A 20,744-nucleotide genomic window follows, 5' to 3' on the forward strand; every position below is an offset into this window, starting at 1 on the left:
ACGATCAATTTGTGCACAGAGACTTGATTTTCGCGTTTTTAACTGCCATCCTATGATGGCAAACGGCATTCATTACAAACAGATGCGTGTAATGTGTTGCCGCTTTCTTCGGGATAGCAAAAGAGCTAGCTGGATTCATTCACTGGTTCTTGTAAAAATTCCACCCCTTCCTCTGTCGTGCGGGCCAACCTCCAACTGCTCTGTGGGACCATGATCCATTCCCAATTTCTGACCTGACAGTAGCTGACGATGTCATCGTGGACCCTATTGCTATCATCAACACCCTGGGCCGCCATTTTGCGGAAGTGTTGAGCTCTTCCCACTATCACTCTGCCTTCCTCCATCGGAAATGAGTGGAGGAGGCTCAGGCGATACCCTTCTCTTCTCCGAATCGTTACAATGCCTCCTTTACTATGAGGGAGCCTAGATCATGCTCTCAGTTCATCCCGATCCTCTGTCACAGGGCCAGATGCCATCCACATTCAGATGTTGCAGCACCTTTCTCTTGTGGGCAAGCACTTTCTGCTTAACACATACAGCCACATCTGGGCAGAGGACGCATTTCTGGGCAGAGTGCGCATTTCCCGGACGCTGGCATGAAGCCACCTACCTAAGCCCGGTAAGGACAAAAACCTTCCTTGTAGCTACCACCCCATCTCTCTTACCAGCTGCATTTGCAAGGTGATGGAACTTATGATTCATGCCTGGCTGCTAGGGTGGCTCGAGTCGTGCAATTTACTGACAAATGAACAATGTGGATTTCAAGTGTGGCATTGTGCAGTTGACCATCTCTTTACTTTGTCCACCCATGTCATGAATGGTTTTCTGTGGAAATATCAGACTGTGGCCGTGGTTTTCAGATTTGGAGAAGGCCTAAGACACCTGGTGAAGAACTGGTATCCTCCATACTCTTTACACATGGAGCCCCCTTGGATGCCTGCCCCATTTCCTTCAGGCATTTTTAAAAGACTAAATTCTCTTGGTCCTCCCATGTGTCTTACCTGGCAGCCCACTGTAGTCGGTTCCTCAGTGTCCTACGTGTCCTCAATGGTACTTCCTGGGGTGCTGATCGAACCACTCTCCTCCATTTGCACTGGTCCCTTGTTCGAAACTACACTATGGGTGCTTTGTTTATGCATCATCTCAACACTATCCACCATCATGGCATCAGTTTGGCCACCGGCGCCTTTTACATTAGCCCAGTTGAGAGTCTGTATGCTGAACTACCACTGTCCTACTGCCGTGACTTTCTGCTCAGTAGGTATGCGTGCCATTTGTCACTGTATTCAAACATTATGAATCACCTTGAAGGGAACGATCTATTGGTAAGTATTCAGCATGGTTTCAGAAAAAATCGTTCTTGTGCAACACAGCTAGCTCTTTATTCGCACGATGTAATGGCCGCTATCGACAGGGAATCTCAAGTTGATGCCGTATTTCTAGATTTCCGGAAAGCTTTTGACACCATTCCTCACAAGTGATTTTTAATCAAGCTGCGGGCCTATGGGGTATTGTCTCAGTTGTGCGACTGGATTCGTGATTTCCTGTCAGGAAGGTCGCAGTTCGTAGTAATAGACGACAAATCATCGAGTAAAACTGAAGTGATATCAGGTGTTCCCCAGGGAAGCATCCTGGAACCTCTGCTGTTCCTGATCTATATAAATGACCTGGGTGATAATCTGAGCAGTTCTCTTAGGTTGTTCGCAGATGATGCTGTAATTTACCGTCTAGTAAGGTCATCTGAAGACCAGTATCAGTTACAAAGCGATTTAGAAAAGATTGCTGTATGGTGTGGCAGGTGGCAGTTGACGCTAAATAATGAAAAGTCTGAGGCGATCCATATGAGTGCCAAAAGAAATCCGTTGGAATTCGATTACTTGATAAATAGTACAATTCTCAAGGCTATCAATTCAACTAAGTACCTGGGTGTTAAAATTACGAACAACTTCAGTTGGAAAGACCACATAGATAGTATTGTAGGGAAGGTGAGCCAAAGGTTGTGTTTCATTGACAGGACACTTAGAAGATGCAACTCCACCAAAGAGACAGCTTACACTACACTTGTCCGTCCTCTGTTAGATTATTGCTGCGCGGTGTGGGATCCTTACCAGGTGGGATTGACGGAGGACATCGAAAGGGTGCAAAAAAGGGCAGCTCGTTTTGTATTATCACATAATAGGGGAGAAAGTGTGGCAGATATGATACGCGAGTTGGGATGGAAGTCATTAAAGCAAAGATGTTTTTCGTCGTGGCGAGATCTATTTACGAAATTTCAGTCACCAACTTTCTCTTCCGAATGCAAAAATATTTTGTTGAGCCCAACCTACATAGGTAGGAATGATCATCAAAATAAAATAAGAGAAATCGGAGCTCGAACAGAAAGGTTTAGGTTTTCGTTTTTTCCGCGCGCTGTTCGGGAGTGGAATGGTAGAGAGATAGTATGATTGTGGTTCGATGAACCCTCTGCCAAGCACTTAAATGTGAATTGCTGAGTAATCATGTAGAAGTAGATGTAGATGCATGGCCACCCATCCTATGCCTCCTCCTTCGATGATTCCTTTGATCGCCAGTATGGGTCTGTGTCCCTCTTCTGTTATCTCCTGGAGTCCGCTTCGGCACTTGTTACGGCGGCTTAACTTCACACTACCTGCAACTTTACTAGTGGGTATGAATCCTTCACTACTTTGGCTCCATGAAACGGCCCTTGTTAAATTTGGCCTTCATTCGCTTCCGAAGGACGCTACTCCAGCCTCTGTCTATTGTCTTCAGTTTCATGACCTTCGCTTGGAACTTCGCGATAGTATCTTTGTATACACTGATGGCTCTTGGACTGATGTGGTTTCGGATGTGCCTTCATTATTGACACCCGTGTCTCGATATCGACTTCTGGCAAACTGCTCAGTATTTACAGCCGACCTCTTCGCCCTGTATCAGGCCACGGAGTACATCCAACAACACCGCCTTTTCAATTGTGACCTCTGCTCAGACTCACTCAGTGCCCTTCAAAGTCTATGTGCCCTGTACACCACCCATCGCTTAGTGCAGTGGGTCCAGGAAAACTTGCTCACTCTTGGTAGAGCTAGTGCGATGCTTCTGTGGGTTCCTGGTCATGTCGGTCTGCCAGGAAACGAGGCTGCTGACACTGCTGCCAAGGCTGCAGGCCTTGTACCTCAGCCCACAAGTTCCTACGTTCCCTCAGATGATCTCTGCATTCATTGCCGTCTGTCAGGCGGTGGTGTCCCTTTGGCATCACCAGTGGTCCTCCCTTCACGGAAATAAGCTCAGGATTATTAAGCCTCTTCCAGTGGCTTGGACAACCGCCTCTCAGCCCTTCCTGTCAGGAGGAGGTCATTTTAACTAGGCTGCGTATTGGGAACTGCCTTTTTAGTTGTCATTTGATAAGTGGCGCTACCCCACCACTTTGTACACATTGCGCCCAAGTTTTAACTGTCTGCCACTTCTTTATGGAATGCCCATTTTTTAAGTGTTTACGTTCCCGCTTGAGTTTGCTGTCTGAATTATTGGCCCTTTTAGTAAATGACGTGTGTGCTGTTGACCACATTTTACTTTTTATTCGCCAAAGCAATATGGCGAAGGCCATTCTATTTTTAGTTTTGGACCTCTGTTTCAGTATGGTAGCCCTTTTTCCATGTGGCTATTTTTAGCTGTCTTCTGTTATGTCAGTAGGGACTAACTAACTTAGTCATTTTTTAACTCCTTTCTGTCTTCATGTTCTATAGTTTTGACTTGGACGCCTGTGACCCCAGTTGTTTTTTGTGCCCTAAAGCAAAGCAAAACAAAATCAAACAAATTGCAGCCTGGTGCTTTACGGGTGCAGAGTTGGTGCCTGATAGTGACCCAGGCATGTTCCATCAGTGCCACATGAGGCAAATTTGGTGACCAAGACATCAACCAGAAGCCTGTAGCAAAATGCAGGAAGACCTGCAGAGGATCAACAATTGGTGCAGTGGCTGGCAGAGGTCAGTCTCTCAAAAACAAATGTCCACTTTCTTATGCTACTTTCAAATGGGGACTCATTTGTTTCTTGATACAAAAATCTTCTTGTAAAGCACTGTCCATTTCTATCAGCTGAAGCCTTGACTCAGGAACTGCTTTCCAATGTGGGAAGAAACAAAACGAGCAATAACAGTGTGCTGTAGCTGTGCATACTTGTGCTTTTATGCGACAAATAGATAGATACATTGTATTGGACCTTGGCCTTCTTTCAGTGTGGTGATGTGGTGTGAATCCATTCCATCGTGTTCTTTTCATTTTAGGGGTGAAATGGTGGACCCATGTTTCAGACCCTGTGATGACTCGCCACAGAAACCTATTGCCCTCCACAGAATACTGTCCCAAAAATGCCAGTGAAGATTGGAAACATTGTCCTGCGTGCACTTCAGTGAGCAGCTATGGGTTCCATCTGGCAGACAGTTTACGATATCTGATATGCTGTTGAACAACCCAGAACACACTGCCATACAAAATGTTCAGCATGCTGACTATTCCCTGCAGCATTATGCACTGATCCTCTCTAATGAACACATCCACATGCTTAACATTCGCCATGGTACTGGATGTTGCAGGGCTGCCTTTGCGATATTCATCCTTGAGATCTGTGCATCTGGCATTAAATTGCTTACAGCACTTTACAATACCTGGGTGAGAGATTGCATGCTCAGAATATACAGCAGTGATTTATTGATGAATGTCCGTGCATGCAATTGAGCTGTTTAACACCTAGAAAGCTGATCATTGCACACCCCTCCAATTTGGAATGAACATCCAGTTCCTAACCCGCTCTGCACACAACGTGACGGGATACATTACACAGCTGTTGTTTGTTGTTACGTCATATCTGTTGACCATCTGCTGAAAATTTTAGAGTGATTGCAGTACTGTACTACTGAAGCACGAAAAAACACTAATAACTCCAAAAGATCTAAACACACACATTTTTTAATTAAAAAGAAGGGTCTCAAAATATCCATCGAGATAAAGAGTATTTTAAAGCATAGATGCATTCCTTACTTACATTTTAGGGAAGAGAGTAGACTCCACAGTCTTCAAAGAGTGTGTCTTCATTATCCACACCACCTATCTCAGTGTCACTATCTTAAAAATAGTAATGGTATGTAGATAGCACGACACTCTATGGCCATTTTCTTCTTCAACTTAGTCAATCTTGTAAATGATAGTAAGTGTCCTCTCTTCTGATTTGCAGCAATTCTTTTTTCATTTCCCTGTCAAATGAACCTATGTCGTTCTTCTCTGGCTAGTCCGCTATATCCGTCTTCGTGCTGCTGCATGTGTGGGCTTTGTTTTCCCAAATGGAGTGATATGATGCCATATCCAGTGTTATAGTGTTGTTCTTTTCTACGTTTGGAAGCAATGAGTGTATGAATTACTCTTTATTAAATTTCATTGCTGTCATTTCTTTGTGGTAGTCTCCAGATTTTCTTGATGTAAATAGCAACAAAGCAGTTGGTACAGCCGCACCGATTGTCCCAGCTCGTAAAAGAGAGCCGACTGCCTTTCCCAACTGGAGCTTTCAATGTTCCTCCTGCTATGTTGTCAGTCCATGCAGTCGATCTGAAATGACCGGCATTTATCTACATTTAATACAGCCAAATGATTTCACGAAGTTTACACTTAGATAATTCCCTCAAACAGTAGCATCTCCAGATGATGATAGTCTCTCGATCAAGCATAACTCTTTCTGTTGGAACCCTATCTTCTTCTATACAGGTGGGAGGATGATTTCTCCTGTGAAAAATAACTCACTTTCTTGTAGTGAAGGGACTGATGACCATCGCAGTCTGGTCCCTTTAACCCCACAAACCAATCAACCTTGTAGTGAGAGAGCAGCTTCTTCGACGTGGGATATTCTTTCCGTACATAATAGTTATATATATGTGTCACCGAATTGCAAGCTCTTGAAAATTATCTGGTTCTGTCATGTTAGCAGCATGCACTCTGGTTTTTCCCTGTAGTAGAAAGAACAGCGGTTGGCTTCTTTAGGTCTCCAGCACACTTCTCCACCATTACTTTCTTCACAGAAGCCACTCCAGTTTTCAGAGCAGCAGCTACTCAGTGAGTTCCGACAACGATAAGAGTGTCCCACTGTTATCTCCTTCTTCCTCGAAATAGCTTTGTACATTTTGTACAAGCTCGTGATTGGCTGTTTAAGGTATGTGTGATATTAATGACGCTCTATGCCGTACCGTTAAAACAAACTGAATTGGTAACTCATGATGTGCTACAAATGATGAACACTTGACAGGTGCTTTGTAGCCACTAAGAAATTGTGGCATCACATGTAACCTTGAGTGCTGGGGTTGGCAGCCCGGCACCATTACCGTGGTAGAGTTCACGAATTCCAGTGCTTGGGTTTGCGCTAGTGTCCTCTTCACACAATGCAGTCCATGTGTGTGAAGTGTCAGGGACGTTCTTTTGGCGGCCTGACTGTAGTAAGGAAAATACTTGCAGAACGAACAACCAAATAGATATATCATTAGACTGAAGACTTCCTTGCAATTAGAATTCAGTATGTTGTTCTAAAATGGAGAGGCATCATCAGAAGGGTAGTGGGATAGAGCCACTGCCGTTCATGATAAACGTGAATGGTGTGAGGGGGAATGTTTTTGGCTATGTGATGCCATTTACAGTTCGTGCATTTGTATACCGGCAGATTACATTGTCAGGAACCAGTTTTGAAATGCAGATACTTACAGTAAGGCAGCATGTGGCGCAGAGATTAGCAGCTGGCCTTAAAAGCAAATAGATATAATTTAACAACAGAAACAATCAATTTTTGCCAATATAATGTGATTGGATAGATAAAAAATCTACTCACCAAGAAGAGGTGGCAGAACACACATATAAATGAAGGTTATAATTGAGCAAGCTTTCAGAGCCAGTGGCTCCTCCTTCAGGCATAAGGGTTTGTTGAGTGGTACTTAAGTAAATAAATTAGTGAAATCAAAGTGAAGTAGAAATTAGAATATAAATGAAAAACTTAGTTTAGTTTAGAAGAATTACGCACTGGCAAACAGCGGGCAGAACAGTAGAGCAGAAGAGAAAATGACTATGAAGTCAGCAAGTTCCACATAAGCGGACGCTGTCGATTCAGCCGTCAGGGCATCGCCCGACTGGCTCACGTGTTTCTCAGTTGTCACATGTGAGCAAAGGCCCTTGCCTACATTCCAAGAGCCAATGACCGACGTTAAGAAGACTCTTTGAGAAGCTTTTCAACGTGACAGAAGAGGCAATGACTGGCTCACGTGTTTCTCAGTTGTCACATGTGATCAAAGGCCCTCGCCTACATTCCTAGAGCCAATGACCGACGTAAAGAAGATTCTTTGAGAAGCTTTTCAACGTGACAGACGAGGCAATGACCGTGAAGTCGTTCACCTCCAGTAAACTGAAGTGAATAAATACGCGAGACGCAGTGGTCCCGACAGATGAAGGAAGAAGAGAAAAGTAGCAGTAGTTTTAAGTCAGTTTCGGTGCTGAAGACAGTCATACAAGTAGAGACTACATCATGCACAGACGCACCAAGTCCGCCGCTGTAATGGAATAGCAAGGAGCAGCCTCGGCGCCAGAAGACAGAAGTTAAAAGGTATTTGAAGTCTGATTTTTACATACCCGGGTGACTTGTGAGGACGGGAAGGAGACGGGCTCACATCAGCAGTCACCTGTGAGCTGGGATGAAGATCTGACAGCCGAAGACTGGCAAGCGGGAGTCCATTGTTAACGAGTCCAGGACACTGGCCTTCACCCGCCACGCCGCTGGCCGCCGCACAACACACGTGGCCGCTTAGAGAAAAGAAACACTGGGACGCCACATCCAAGGTATCACCATCCGATGCACGACTTTGCTCGCAATAATTAAACGGGCCACCTCGCGCTGCGCGTCTCCAGTCAGCTGGGCGAGATGGCGACACGAGATACACACTGCCACACGTAATCAGAGCCGCCGCTGCCGCAGCAGAAGGCTTCGCAAACGACACAGCTGCCGCTCTCCAATCCAGAGCATCGAGTAAGGAAACAGTTGTACAAATCTTCAATAAAAGTTATCTTATGTAAAAATGCTGTTTCATTCTACCTCATACCCGAGCCTAGGAAGAACCCACCCTGCCCACATGTTGTTAAGAGAGAAAAAGTAATTTTAGGATTTTCACCCTGACATAATGCTTTAGAATTAAATGCCCATTGCAGTAATGCTCATCCTGACAACTGACTAGCATCAAAAGAGAAAACTCAGTTACATTTAGTAGCAGAAGTGTTACATTTAGTATCAGAACTGTTACAGGTTGAAGGGGAAGGAAGAGGGGTGAAGGGAAAGGACTGGGGAGGTCTAGGAAAAGGGGTAGATTTTGGAAAAGTCGCCCAAAACTGTGGGGCTCATCCAGTGCAGTCCCCAACAATCGGTCTTCTCAACTCGTCTCATAAGTGTTTCCTGACCCACAGTTCTGGGCGACTTTTCCAAGATCTTCCTCTTTTTCTAGACCTCTCCAGTCTTTTTCCTTCACACCTCTTCCTCCCCCCTCAACCCTTCTGCCTGAAGAAGGAACCACTGGTTTCAAAAGCTTGCCTAATTATAACCTTCTTTCCTGTGTGTGTTCTTCTGCCACCTAGCGAGTAGATTTTTTATCTGTTCAATTACAGTAGTTGCAATTTAATGCACGTAAGTAGTAAAAAGTTTGCAATATCGAGGAGTTTGTCCATTGACTTTCAAAGGGGTGTGACAACATAGATGCAACCATGGGGAATGAATATGCTGCACTCAGGTTTATTGGAAATCTGCCATGTGGGCAGTTTCATGAGTATTGCCCATCAATGTGGGATCCTTACCGAAGGCAGTAGAGAGCGCTTAAGTGTAACGTAGTGTTGGTAATGGACTCTGCTTATCAAAAAGGCAATCCACAGCATCTATATGTGGTATTTTGTCATTGCATGTGTTGGATTCAGAGAGCTTTCTGCAGGGTTGATGGTGGCTACTTGGAGGCTGCTTGGAAACTTGGCATTTTTCCAGGAAGTTTGTGTGTTGGTGGTGGTAACAAGTCAGTGACCTTATCCATTAGAAAGCTGACTACTGAAAGTGCACACTACAATCTGAATATGGACGAAATAGTTAAAAAAGCGTGTGAAGCGTATGAAAATAAAATATGATGTGGCTTTCTGTGTATATTTAAGTAGTTTCTTAAGTAACACTGTGTTCTCACTGTCCATGTTAAATGTTGTGTTTCTGAACAACTTACAAACATTGACATGCTGCATGTTTCTGTTATAGCATCCTCTGATGGGACAATTTTCTACCTCTATTTGTTGCTTTACTCTGAGATACACTAACCGAACTGCACTCTTTCATTTCTATGTCAACTTTGCATAGGGAGTGCATGGTTTTGTTTCCAGATCTTGGAGATTCCTCCATGTTGCAGGGTTACTTGTGCCACCCTTACTTGTCTTTGCCGTATCTGGACCTTCTGAGTGACGTAAATGTACGGGGATATGTGGTGGGTGCCACCAATGTTCTTTTCAAGCAGAAGAAGCAGCTTGCCGACGTTCTCGTGGAGGTAAGCAACTTGATATAGTGTGAGAGTTTGCACCAGAGTGTATGAAATGTGACAAGGTGACAGAGGAAAACCTTGTTGGATTGTAAAGAAAGATATTTTATGCAGTTAGATGTGGAAATGTATGCCTTCTATATATATGCAGGTTTATTCTAAATGATGGACCCATTTTCAAAAATTTGTATATATTCAAGTACAAATCCAAAATAAAAAAGCTTTATACCAATGAAAAGAGAAAGTTTCAAACTTTTTGGTGGGCAGCGGCGTATAGGCGGTGATGGTTTCAGAAGTGGCCAGTAGAGTTGGCGCGACAATAGGGCCGTCATTCCGTTTCATTGTCAGTAGTGAGTGAGATGGCTATTGTGGAGCACGAGGTTTTCTGTGTTCTCGAGTTCATGAAAAGTGAGTCGCAAATTGCAGTGCACCTGAAATTTTGCACCAAATTTGGAATTCAACCACCAACTCACAAAAGCATTAGCTGTTGGTTTAAGCAATTTAAACAGACTGGCAGAGTGTGCAAAGGAAAAAGTGCAGGCCAACCGCATGTGTCAGAGGATGATGTCCGACAGATTGAAGGAAGTTTTGTGCACAGTCCCAGGAAGTCTACCAATAGAGCCAGTCGAGAACTTGGAATACCCCAACCAACTGTATGGAAACTTCTGAGGTGGTGGTTGTTGTACGAGCCCTACCGATTACTTCTGCAGGCTCTCAAGCCCAGTGAGAAAGAGAAGCATCTCACATTTTGTCGTTATGTGTTAGCAAAGATGGAGGATGACGCATTTGTACAGCGTGTAATTTTTAGCCATGAAGCGACGCTCCACCTTAGTGGAAAAGTCAACAGAGACAATTTTCGCATGTGGGGTTTGTAAAATCCACATTCACCATTGCAACATGAAAGAGACTCACCGATGATCAACATGTTCTGTGCCATATTCCGTCCAAAGGCTTATGGACCATTTTTCTTTGCGGAATGAACTGTAACGGAGATCATGTGCCTGGAAGTGTTGGAACAATGGCTATTTCCTCAAGCTATGGATGATTCCCAGGACTTCATTTTCCAATAGGATGGAGCTCCACCCCATTGGCACCATGATGTATGGGGCTTTTTGAATGACTCCCTTCCTAGTGCTGGATTGGTCGCAGGGGACTTGAGGACCTGGCTCTGCACTTCTGGCCACAGAGATCTCCTGATCATACACCCCACGACTATTTCTTATGGACTTATGTGAAGGAAACTGTTTACGTCCTGCCTCTACCGACCACTCTGAACGATCAGTGGAACCAGATCACTGCTGCCGTGCACTCAGTAACAGCAGCTATGCTTTCGCATGTGTGGGACGAGTTTGGCTACTGCATCGATGTTTGTCGTGCAGTCAACGGTGGCCACATTGAACATTTATAACATTTATCAAATTTCTGATTATTAAATAATTATCAAAAATAATTAATTACAAATTATTAAATTGATATCAAACATTATGAATAAACTTTGGAACTTCCTCTTTTCATTGGTGTAAGGGTTGTTCATTTTGGATTTGTATCTGAACAAATACGAAGGTTTGAAAATGGGTCCGTCATTTAGAATAACCTTGTATTTTCATGGATGTGTCAAGTCTCAGAACATATGATTCAGTATGACATAAAGTCATTTAAAATCACATACAGACAGAAAAGTTAATCTTATTATGAATTATGTACCATTGTATAACAATTACATAAATACTGTTAAATTCATCAGTTTTGAAGGAATGCTATTGTGAATTAAAAAACATGGAAAGGATTATTAATGATAAAAAAAGCACGGATGACTGCTGTGTGTGAGATGAGTAAAAGAATGGAGCCATAAAATTACACACCAATATCCTCAACATCGGCTTTCTGCAGAATCCTTGAACATATTCTCAGTCTGAAAAAAATTAATTTCATTGAGTTTTAAAGTCATCTGTCCACAAATCAGCATTGTTTTAGAAAGCATTGCTCAAGTGAAACTCAGCTTGCCCTTTTCTCACATGATGGCTTGTAAACCATGGAGGAAGGGCAATAGGTAGATTTCATATTCCTAAATTTCTGAAAAGCAATTGCTATGGCGCCCAGTACCCCACTGCAGATTGTTAAGGGGCGCCAGAAAGCCCTATCTTTCCTATGTTAAAATAGCACTTATAAATTGCATGTTTTCTCAGAAAGTATTTGAGCTAGGAAGTTGAAATTTTTACAAGTTATTTATTTTAGTATTGGCTACAACTTAACACAGAGATTTTTAAAAATTTGAATTCAGTTGTTAGAGATTAATTTTTTCTGTTGTAATGAAAATTTGCTACTTTTGTGCCGTTTTGTGTTTATAATTTCAACAGTATACAGGTTTTTTGGAAAAAGTCTGTGTTAAGCTACATAGAAGGGACCGTGTAACATTTCCTGAAAATTTGAAGCAAATTGGTTTGTTAGATACTGAGAAAACATGTAATTTGTATGAAAAATAAAACTTCTGGGAATCGAGTGACAAAGTTTTGGATTACCTTTTCAATCCAGGTCCATGGGATGGATTCATCTTCTGCAAACTCCTCCTCCAGCTTCCTCTTTGTCCTCCTCCTGTTTACTCTGACTTGTATTTCTGGGCTATCTGCAGCCCTGTCAGCAGCCCGAAGATGTTCCTTGTCTAAAGCAAGCATTGTTCATATGATGTTGAAACCTATCTTCATTTCCATATTTCAAAATACTGTGCATCTTACAACATTGACATCATTGAAAGTAGCAACAGCATCATACACATGTTGTTGACATCATTGGAAAGTAGCAACACCATCATACACATCAAAGTAAAGTGTTTCTACTCCAGCAAACAGTCTTGGGGATTCTTGACCGTATAACACTATCTACACTTTCATTAGCGTTTTGAGTTTTTCCATGAACATATTTTTTCAACAGTTCACGTGCTGGTAAGTCTCTGAAAATTACCGCATCAGACAGACTATGTTTATGAGTGTACACTTCACCAGTTAGCAATTCCTTGGTGCACCTGAACCAACTGTTTTCTCCTTTGGAGCACAATTAATGATGGGGACTTTCATCGGCTGAAAAAGTATGAAAACAGGGAGCCTAAATTGCCTTCTCCATTCCAACGACACTGTGTGTGTTTTGCCTAATAGCCATTCCATAATAGTTCTGTATTTTGTCGATTATACTGTCAGTTAATCTTCAGTTCCCTTCAACCCTTTACCATCACTGAGTTCTTGTTTTTTGTACGAAACTTTCAGTTGCCGAAGTAGTGATCCCATTATTTTCTGTATGTGTCCAATACACTCAAATTTCACACTGAAACATCACCACCGCGGGACTTCAGTTCTTGAATATGTTTTAAACTTCTAGAATCACCGTCATCAAGGTAATTCATATATCTCAGTTTATCATAAGCAACAGAATGTTGAAATATACTAGCAACACCAGCCACTTCCATTCCTCCACTCCTGCTACTATAGTTAGCTGTACAATTGTTTTCATGTATGGACATCTACAATATTTAGATATTACTGCTACATCTAAAACATTCTCAGTATGCATACTGGTGGCAGATACTACACCAGGAAGATATGTCTGTCCTCGTTTATTCCTGGTCAGGCCTCTATTACGACTGTATCCTTTTACTGCCTCTTCACAGCTTCCTTCATACATTCTATACAGACATCTTCTACTTTAGACCTTATAAATCTTATAGTTCACACACTTGGTTGAGGGATTTTGAAGATTTTACAAGCCACAGGAAACTGCAGCTGCATTAGCATCCTTACTAGTAGATTTTGCTATCATCTCCCTCATTTGGAGTTGCTGCAACACCGTTCCAAAAGAAGGTCTTCTATAAACACTTACCATACTTCAATTCCAAGTCCTACGTGATTTTTTTATAGGTGATTTTTTTTTTTTCCAGACTGACTTCACTACACTGAATCCATCTTACACGGTTTGCAAAAATTCCGTTGAGAACCAACACATCGTATATTTCATTCACATTTGATTCACCCATAAAACATTCATACTTTTCACTAACTGAACCAAGCTTCCTCTGTGAAGTGCTTTCTTTCTCACTTCCATTGCAGTGGTCAGGTGTACCAGCAAGGTTAGATTCACACACTTGGTTATCGTCTTTATTGTTTATGGTAATAACACCTACCCTTGATTTTCCAACATCTCTCCTTTTCTTAAAAGCCTTCAGAGGATTTCTAGCCACTTTACATTTACCCATGACTACCCTTCAATAAAATGAAACTTAAATGAACAGAATTCACTATGAATATTTTCATTAAAAAAGAGTAAATAAACATGAAACACATGATGATCGAGCAAGCGATTTACATCACAACTATCACAAGTTAGCCACAATAGTTGTTTTGGAACACTTATTTCTCTCACATCACTAAAATGTACATGATGAGCATGTAGATTCACGAGTACAACATTTGACAGCAGTTTAACAGTGTCCCAGTAGGTAAAGTCCACGCAGAACATATTTCAAAAATATTTAAAAAATAGTTATAGTCTTCTGAGTTCAACCATGGTCCACTTCATAATTGGAAAGTAGGAAGCAGAAAGTTGTCCTTCAGTGTCGGCAAACAGGGAAGAGGTTTGAACCTGACTGTGGTCTGTAAAATTGGAGGGGGGGGGGGGGGGTGTTCCAGAGGATCCTGTTCGGAATCCATTCCTTTTCTTGATATACATCAGTGATTTGCCACTAAACATGACAGATGACACAAAAAATTTTCTTTTTACAGATGACGCAAGTGTTATTGGGAAACATGTGGAACATAAAATAAATGGTGTGGGTAATGGAGCAGCCAGTAAGATCAGCACATGGCTTCCAGAGAGCATATTAATGCTTAAATGCAAGAAAACACAATGTATATTGTTTTGTGGAACTCTTATAAAAGCAAAATTTTATTGTGCCTAGCTGGTCATTCAGTGAAGGCAACCATTTTAAATTTTGCGGACCATTTTAAGTTCTTTGGGCTGGGGGTACATGGGAGACTTCTGTGAAAGTATCACTTTCAAGATCTTATGCAGAAACTGAATGCTGCTATCTTCAGCATAAGAATAATTTTCTCTGACATTGAAGTGCAAGGGCTTATGTATTTTGAGTACTTTTGATTCAGGAAAATGTGGTCTAACTGATCAGCAGTGTCAGTTTGTGAACCTCGTGTAGGCCTTTCTTCAGGTGTTTCGGAGTTCTCACTCTGCTGCCCCTGTACATACATTCCATCATAGGGTTTTCAGAAGACTCAGTCAGAAGAAACTGCCACATTCTTTCAGTGAACACTAGATAGAAAAACAATGTGCACTTTAACGACACTTCCTTAAGAATATAAATGTGTAGACTATTCAACAGATTTCATTTTCAGTAGACTTCCAGAAGAAATGGAAAAAAAAGTGATAAACCCCAACTGTTCAAATGGAAGCTGAAAGGTTTCCCCATGGCGAAATCCTTCTATTCTCTACAGGAGTTCCATGCAGTAGTTGAGAACTTTTCTCTGTAGTGTGTTACTTATTTGTATACTCCCTTACAATTTTTCCATGTTTTATTAATTATTTAATTTGTAAAGTTTCTAATGAACGTTCTGCAAGCTATTCACTGACTCATTCCATGACCGAGCAGTGCTGGCTTGCAGGGTCACATGGAACCTGGTAAATAAATAAATAAGTAAATGAATTTCTTTGAAAATATTTGACACCACAAACTGTCATGAAGCCACAGTCACAAAAAGCATGAAATTTTTAGTTACATAATTAGTTTCAACACACTGATTCATCATTTTAAAATGTAATCACAAACCTGGAAAACTGATATAATAATTGCAACCATACTTCTTCAAATATTACAAAAAATACACTAAAACCAGTGAACTGAAGCAAAGACAGTAGAAATGGGTCACAATACATAATGATGATTTTTTGTTGATCAGTCATTTTGTACCTTAATGCAGTGTAGATGAAAACTGCATTGTGATGAAAGGCATTATACACTCATGCATTACATCCTGCAGCAATGCAATAATTAATTTGTAAGTAAAAGCTCACACATCGTAATCTTAAAACGTGCAGCTAGCCCAAAATTAGAACACAGCACACAATCATACTGTGTTCTGCTAATGAAATCTTACAGACATGATGCACTCCCAAATGGGAGTGCATCGTCTTTGTATCCCAAAAAAGGCACCATAACTTTTCAGGTCAGCAGGACTGTTTCTGTCTTTGTTGTGGATTTGTTAGAAGAAATCCATTGCTTTGATTGTTGCCTGGCGTATAAAGGTAATTCTAGAGCTCATAATAGTGACAACTAGATGGAAAAAGTCCTTTGTACCTTTCTTGGATTGCTCCAAATACAGCATTGAAACTGAAAAATAAATAAATTCACACACACACATTTGTCATCCACCATCAGCAAGATAGTTATGACACCTATTATGGTTACAATTTTTTCATCCCCCAACTTATCACATAAAATATTAGTTACCCATCCTGTCGACACACTGCCTCTGCTACGCCACAAGTTTTAGTTTGATGATTAGTAAGGATTGTGTTGTGCAATTTTGCTGTGATTCCTTCGGTAACCACATCTGGTGATCAACACAAGCCGGTGTTGGACCAAGTTTAAATATTTCTGAAACAATATTTAACTGAAGTTACTGTTGTCAAAGGATCGCCGAAAACAGCATCCAATTTCACTTTTATCTCATACTACATCTTAACATATAAACCAAGCATCATTTTAGTTTTAGCTGGTCTAACAGATGGCAGCACACAACAGTAACTCCAAATTGCTTTAGAAATGTCATCTGTCTTCAAACATGGGTACTTGCTGAACCATCCTTACATGAAGGCCTAGAGTACGTTACCCACCTTTTGAGTGCTAAGCAGTGAGGATCAAGAATGCTGATGATTGTTAGCACAGAAATAGCTTGACTGTTTAGGGAGGAGTTAATGATGGAACTTTCTTTAAAAAAATTTTCACATTGGCCGAAATATCATTTGTGTTGTAGATTTGTATATTCGAGTTTTCTATAAGGTTATGTGGTATCATGTGAACCAAAGCTGATTGATTATGGGATGAATCGCTATCTGATTCACAGAAAACTCACACAAAAATTGAAAAACCACAAAAGAAGACTCAAAAAATAAACAATCATAAAAAGGCTTATACTACATAATATACCAGTAGAAAAATGCTTCCATCAGAGCACAGAAAGATGAATATGCTCGCACTGAAAAGTGTGGTACCAGCAGACTCATTCCACCATCTGTAACTCGCTCACACCCTTCAGTCCATCACTGTAAGTCACTTATACCCATCCACTCCCACTTGCCCATTCTTACTCACTCAGTCATTTAGCCCAACTCATTGCCATTATCTCTTTGTGTGTCTCTCCGTCACTGTCTTCTGTCTCTCAGCCACAGTCTCCATCGTTCTTTCCTCCTCCTCCTCCTCCTCCTCCTACTACTACTCCTACTCCTACTCCTACTCCTGTTGCTGTCACTGCCTGCCTCTTGATCTCTCTTGATGATGCTTCTATCTCATTCATTCTTTCCCACTACTGCTTTCTCTTCTCATTCTCACTGTCTCTCTTCCATATTGTCATTGTCATAGTCTCTCTCTCTCTCTCTCTCTCTCTCTCTCTCTCTCTCTCTCTCTCTCTTACACACACACACACACACACACACACACACACACACTGCCATTGTCTCGGTCACTTTTTCTGCACCATGCCACTGTGTACTATCTTCCGGTATTTTATTTTTCTGTCCCTTTCTCACTGCCACTGTTTCTTCTTCTCTCAGTGTAAAAAAGCACAAATACCGGGTGGGACATGAAATGTTACCATTTTGTTTTTGAATATAAACTTTATTGTCAATACAATCTGAAAGGATCATATACTACAATGAAGAGCCGTCCATGGAGATTTGTTCTAACTCAGCACATGCTCAATATGTCCACCATTTCGTTTCCTAAGCTCCTTCAAACAAATGCTGAAGTTAGTGAGTACCCTACGGCACATGTCTTCCGGTATTTCACTGCAAGCTTGAAGAATAAGTCTTCTGAGCTCCGTTAAATCATGTGGATGTATCGGTAAAATTTTTTCCTTTAGGTACCCCCAAAGAAAAAAGTCACATGGATTGACGTCTGGACTATTGGGGCGCCAATTTTGTCCGTCATTGAAGCGACCTGGAAACTTTAGTGAAATGATCTGCATGTCGAACTGCTCGTGTAAAAACTCCAGCACAGTGTTTGCAGTATGTGGCCTTGCTCCATCTTGCATGAACCACTGTGTGTTGAAGGGCAAGGCAGTAGCAAGAAGCTGTGGAATTTAATGGAACTCAGAAGACTTATTCTTCAAGCTTGCAGTGAAATTACGGAAGACATGTGGCATAGGGTAATCACTAACTTCAGTGTTCGTTTGAAGGAAGTTAGGAAATGAAATGGTGCACATACTGAGCATGTGCTGAGTTAGAACAAATCTCAATGGACGGCTCTTCATTGTAGTATATGTTCCTTTCAGATTGTATTGACGATAAAGTTTATATTCAAAAACAAAATGGTAACACATTTCGTGCGCCACCCTGTTTGTTGGTGTGCTAAGATTTTTGGCAATTTTTTAAAGGTGCTGTGGAAGGTAGATTGAGGCAGCTGGTTACCCCACTTTTCAGTCAGTGTGATTTAAACAGGAGTATATTTGCCTTTTTTGTTCTGATATAAGCATTTTTCTGCGAGTTCCCCTCCTTTTCCCTGCTACAACATAGCACGTCACCCCTTTGAAAAGAACGTGATGGGTCAGTAAAATTTTGATAGTTTACTTATGTGAAATTGAAATAACACACAACTAATTTTACACTTCAGACTAAATTATGTGTTTCAGTACTACAAAATGGGGTTCACAGAACCTTCTGATAAGACACTTTACAGCATATTTCTCCATGCTATGTCAATAAACTACTTTTTTGCCTCACACTGGATTTTATGTGCATATTTTTTGCATTTTCAAGTTTGAGTGAAGTTGGGTTCTTAGAATATTTTGCAAAAATTACGGCACATTTGCTGTGCTTAGCTGCCTTGGAATCTGCGGCTCTGTTTTGATACCCAAAAACTGTGTCTTTGGTGTGTTTCTCAATAATGGATAAAGATTTGTGAAAATGGGAAGATGGCACTTGTTGATAAATGCCTGGAGAATATAATGCTAAATTGGAGCAATTTGATGTAGTTATTTATTGTTTATATTTCACATCACACCAGATTTCATATGCATATTTTAAGTGTACATGTAAGATAACTTTGATCCAACATAGACCATATCAAATGCAGAAAGAACCAACTGATTTGCTCCATTTACCTAAGTAGATGGAAATGTGTAATACTTGTACTTTGACGATTTACTGTAGGTTAGTGACATTAAGATGATCCTTCTGTTGTGTACACAAATGGTCCCTAGCCAAAGGGTTACCCAAAACACTTACCCCTAACTTTCTTATCATCAGAAGAGCCAAAGATATGAGCCCTGAAGACTCCGGTTTTTATGCATCGCATTGTATTTTGGAACATACTAGGTACCATATGCTGTCAAAAGCTGACCAATACAGCAGACAACATATTGCAGTGCAATGCTGTCAGCTGCAGCAAGGAGCTTCCCTACAGGACAAAAGGAGTATGCCACAAAGGAGCCCTTGAACTTAGCTTTAGGAAGCCTGCTGAAAGTGGAAGCCGGTAGAATAGTGCATCATCTCTCTGCGCAGTGGTTAAAGAATTAGTGTCGAATTCCAAATAATTTTTCCAACTAGCATTTGATGCGAGAATGTGGCAGTTTCTTTTGAGGGAGTACATATCATTAACCAGAAATCCTCCAGGGGAGTGCATGTGCAAGGGAGACAGAGTTAGCATTCTAAGACGCTGGAACAGCAGCAATGGATAGAAACATTTTAAAGAAGAAAACACTAATCTTAGATTTTTGAATAAAATGTTCCTATTTCAGTAAGCAAAGAATGGTTTCTCCTTCATCTTTGTCTTCCTTCATTCTCACAGCAGATGAGTGAAAAGTACACCTTAACCTGGTATTTGTGAACACCATATGCTCTTCATTATCTAAATTTCTCCAATCTCCAGAATGAGACTTTCACTCTGCTGGTCCGGCACACAGTTTTAATCTGCCAGCAAGTTTCATATCAGCACACACTCCGCTGCAGAGTGAAAATCTCATTCTGGAAACATCCCCCAGGCTGTGGCTAAGCCATGTCTCCACAATATCCTTTCTTTCAGGAATGCTAGTCCTGTAAGGTTCGCAGGAGAGCTTCTGTAAAGTTTGGAAGGTAGGAGACGAGGTACTGGCGGAAGTAAAGCTGTGAGGACAGGATGTGAGTCGTGCTTGGGTAGCTCAGATGGTAGAGCACTTGCTCCGCAGAAGGCAAAGGTCTCGAGTTCGACTCTCGGTCCCGCACACAGTTTTCATCAGCCAGGAAGTTTCATATCAGCGCACACTCCACTGCAGAGTGAAAATCTCAATCTGTATTTGTTTTGTAATCTCCATGATATTTTATGACTACTTATGGTCAACAGTCAGGGATCAATTAATTTTGTGTGTTCTTAAAGGTTTGTAACAGCTGATGTCTTGCAAAACCTTGAATCAGATCTATAAAAACACTAAAGTGGATGTCAGCAGTATGAAGTAGTGAAATTAGTTAGGTAAGGCCCTCAGTTTGTAATGCATAACCAAATGCAAGCAGTAGTCACCACAATTACATGTATTTTTCTACATTTTTGAATGGGGAAAAACATTTCATTGACACTGAAAAAGTGTAAATAATTTTATTTATGCTGCTGTTGTTATTTACAGGCTAAAGACTGATTTGGTACAGGTCACAACACTAGTTTCAAATAACTTCCGGGAATTCAGCCAGGTAACACTTTCAGCGACCGCCGATATTTCGGCGGGAGAACACCCCGCCATTTTCAAGGCAAACTGCAACGGACAGGCGGCGTACATGCAAATACACACACACACACACACACACACACACACACACACACACACACACACACACACACTGAACACTAGTGCCACCAAAGATGACCAAAGTCAGAGCTATCGATAGTGAGACTATGAATTCGCAGGTGAGGCAGCATTGACTCTGTTCCTCTGTTTT

The 20,744-nt window shown here is 41.4% G+C and overlaps 1 protein-coding gene across 1 annotated transcript in view; it reads left to right on the plus strand.

Moving 5' to 3' along the window:
- The window catches only part of LOC126473868 (late secretory pathway protein AVL9 homolog), a 91,859-nt gene that overhangs the window by 41,548 nt on the left and 29,567 nt on the right, over positions 1–20,744 (plus strand). The window contains exon 6 of the mRNA XM_050101198.1: positions 9,444–9,578. Within this exon, the coding sequence (XP_049957155.1) occupies positions 9,444–9,578 (135 nt within the window). The remainder of the gene's footprint in view (positions 1–9,443; positions 9,579–20,744) is intronic.

The sequence above is a fragment of the Schistocerca serialis genome, chromosome 4 (genome assembly GCF_023864345.2).
Source record: "Schistocerca serialis cubense isolate TAMUIC-IGC-003099 chromosome 4, iqSchSeri2.2, whole genome shotgun sequence".
Taxonomy (NCBI): domain Eukaryota; kingdom Metazoa; phylum Arthropoda; class Insecta; order Orthoptera; family Acrididae; genus Schistocerca; species Schistocerca serialis.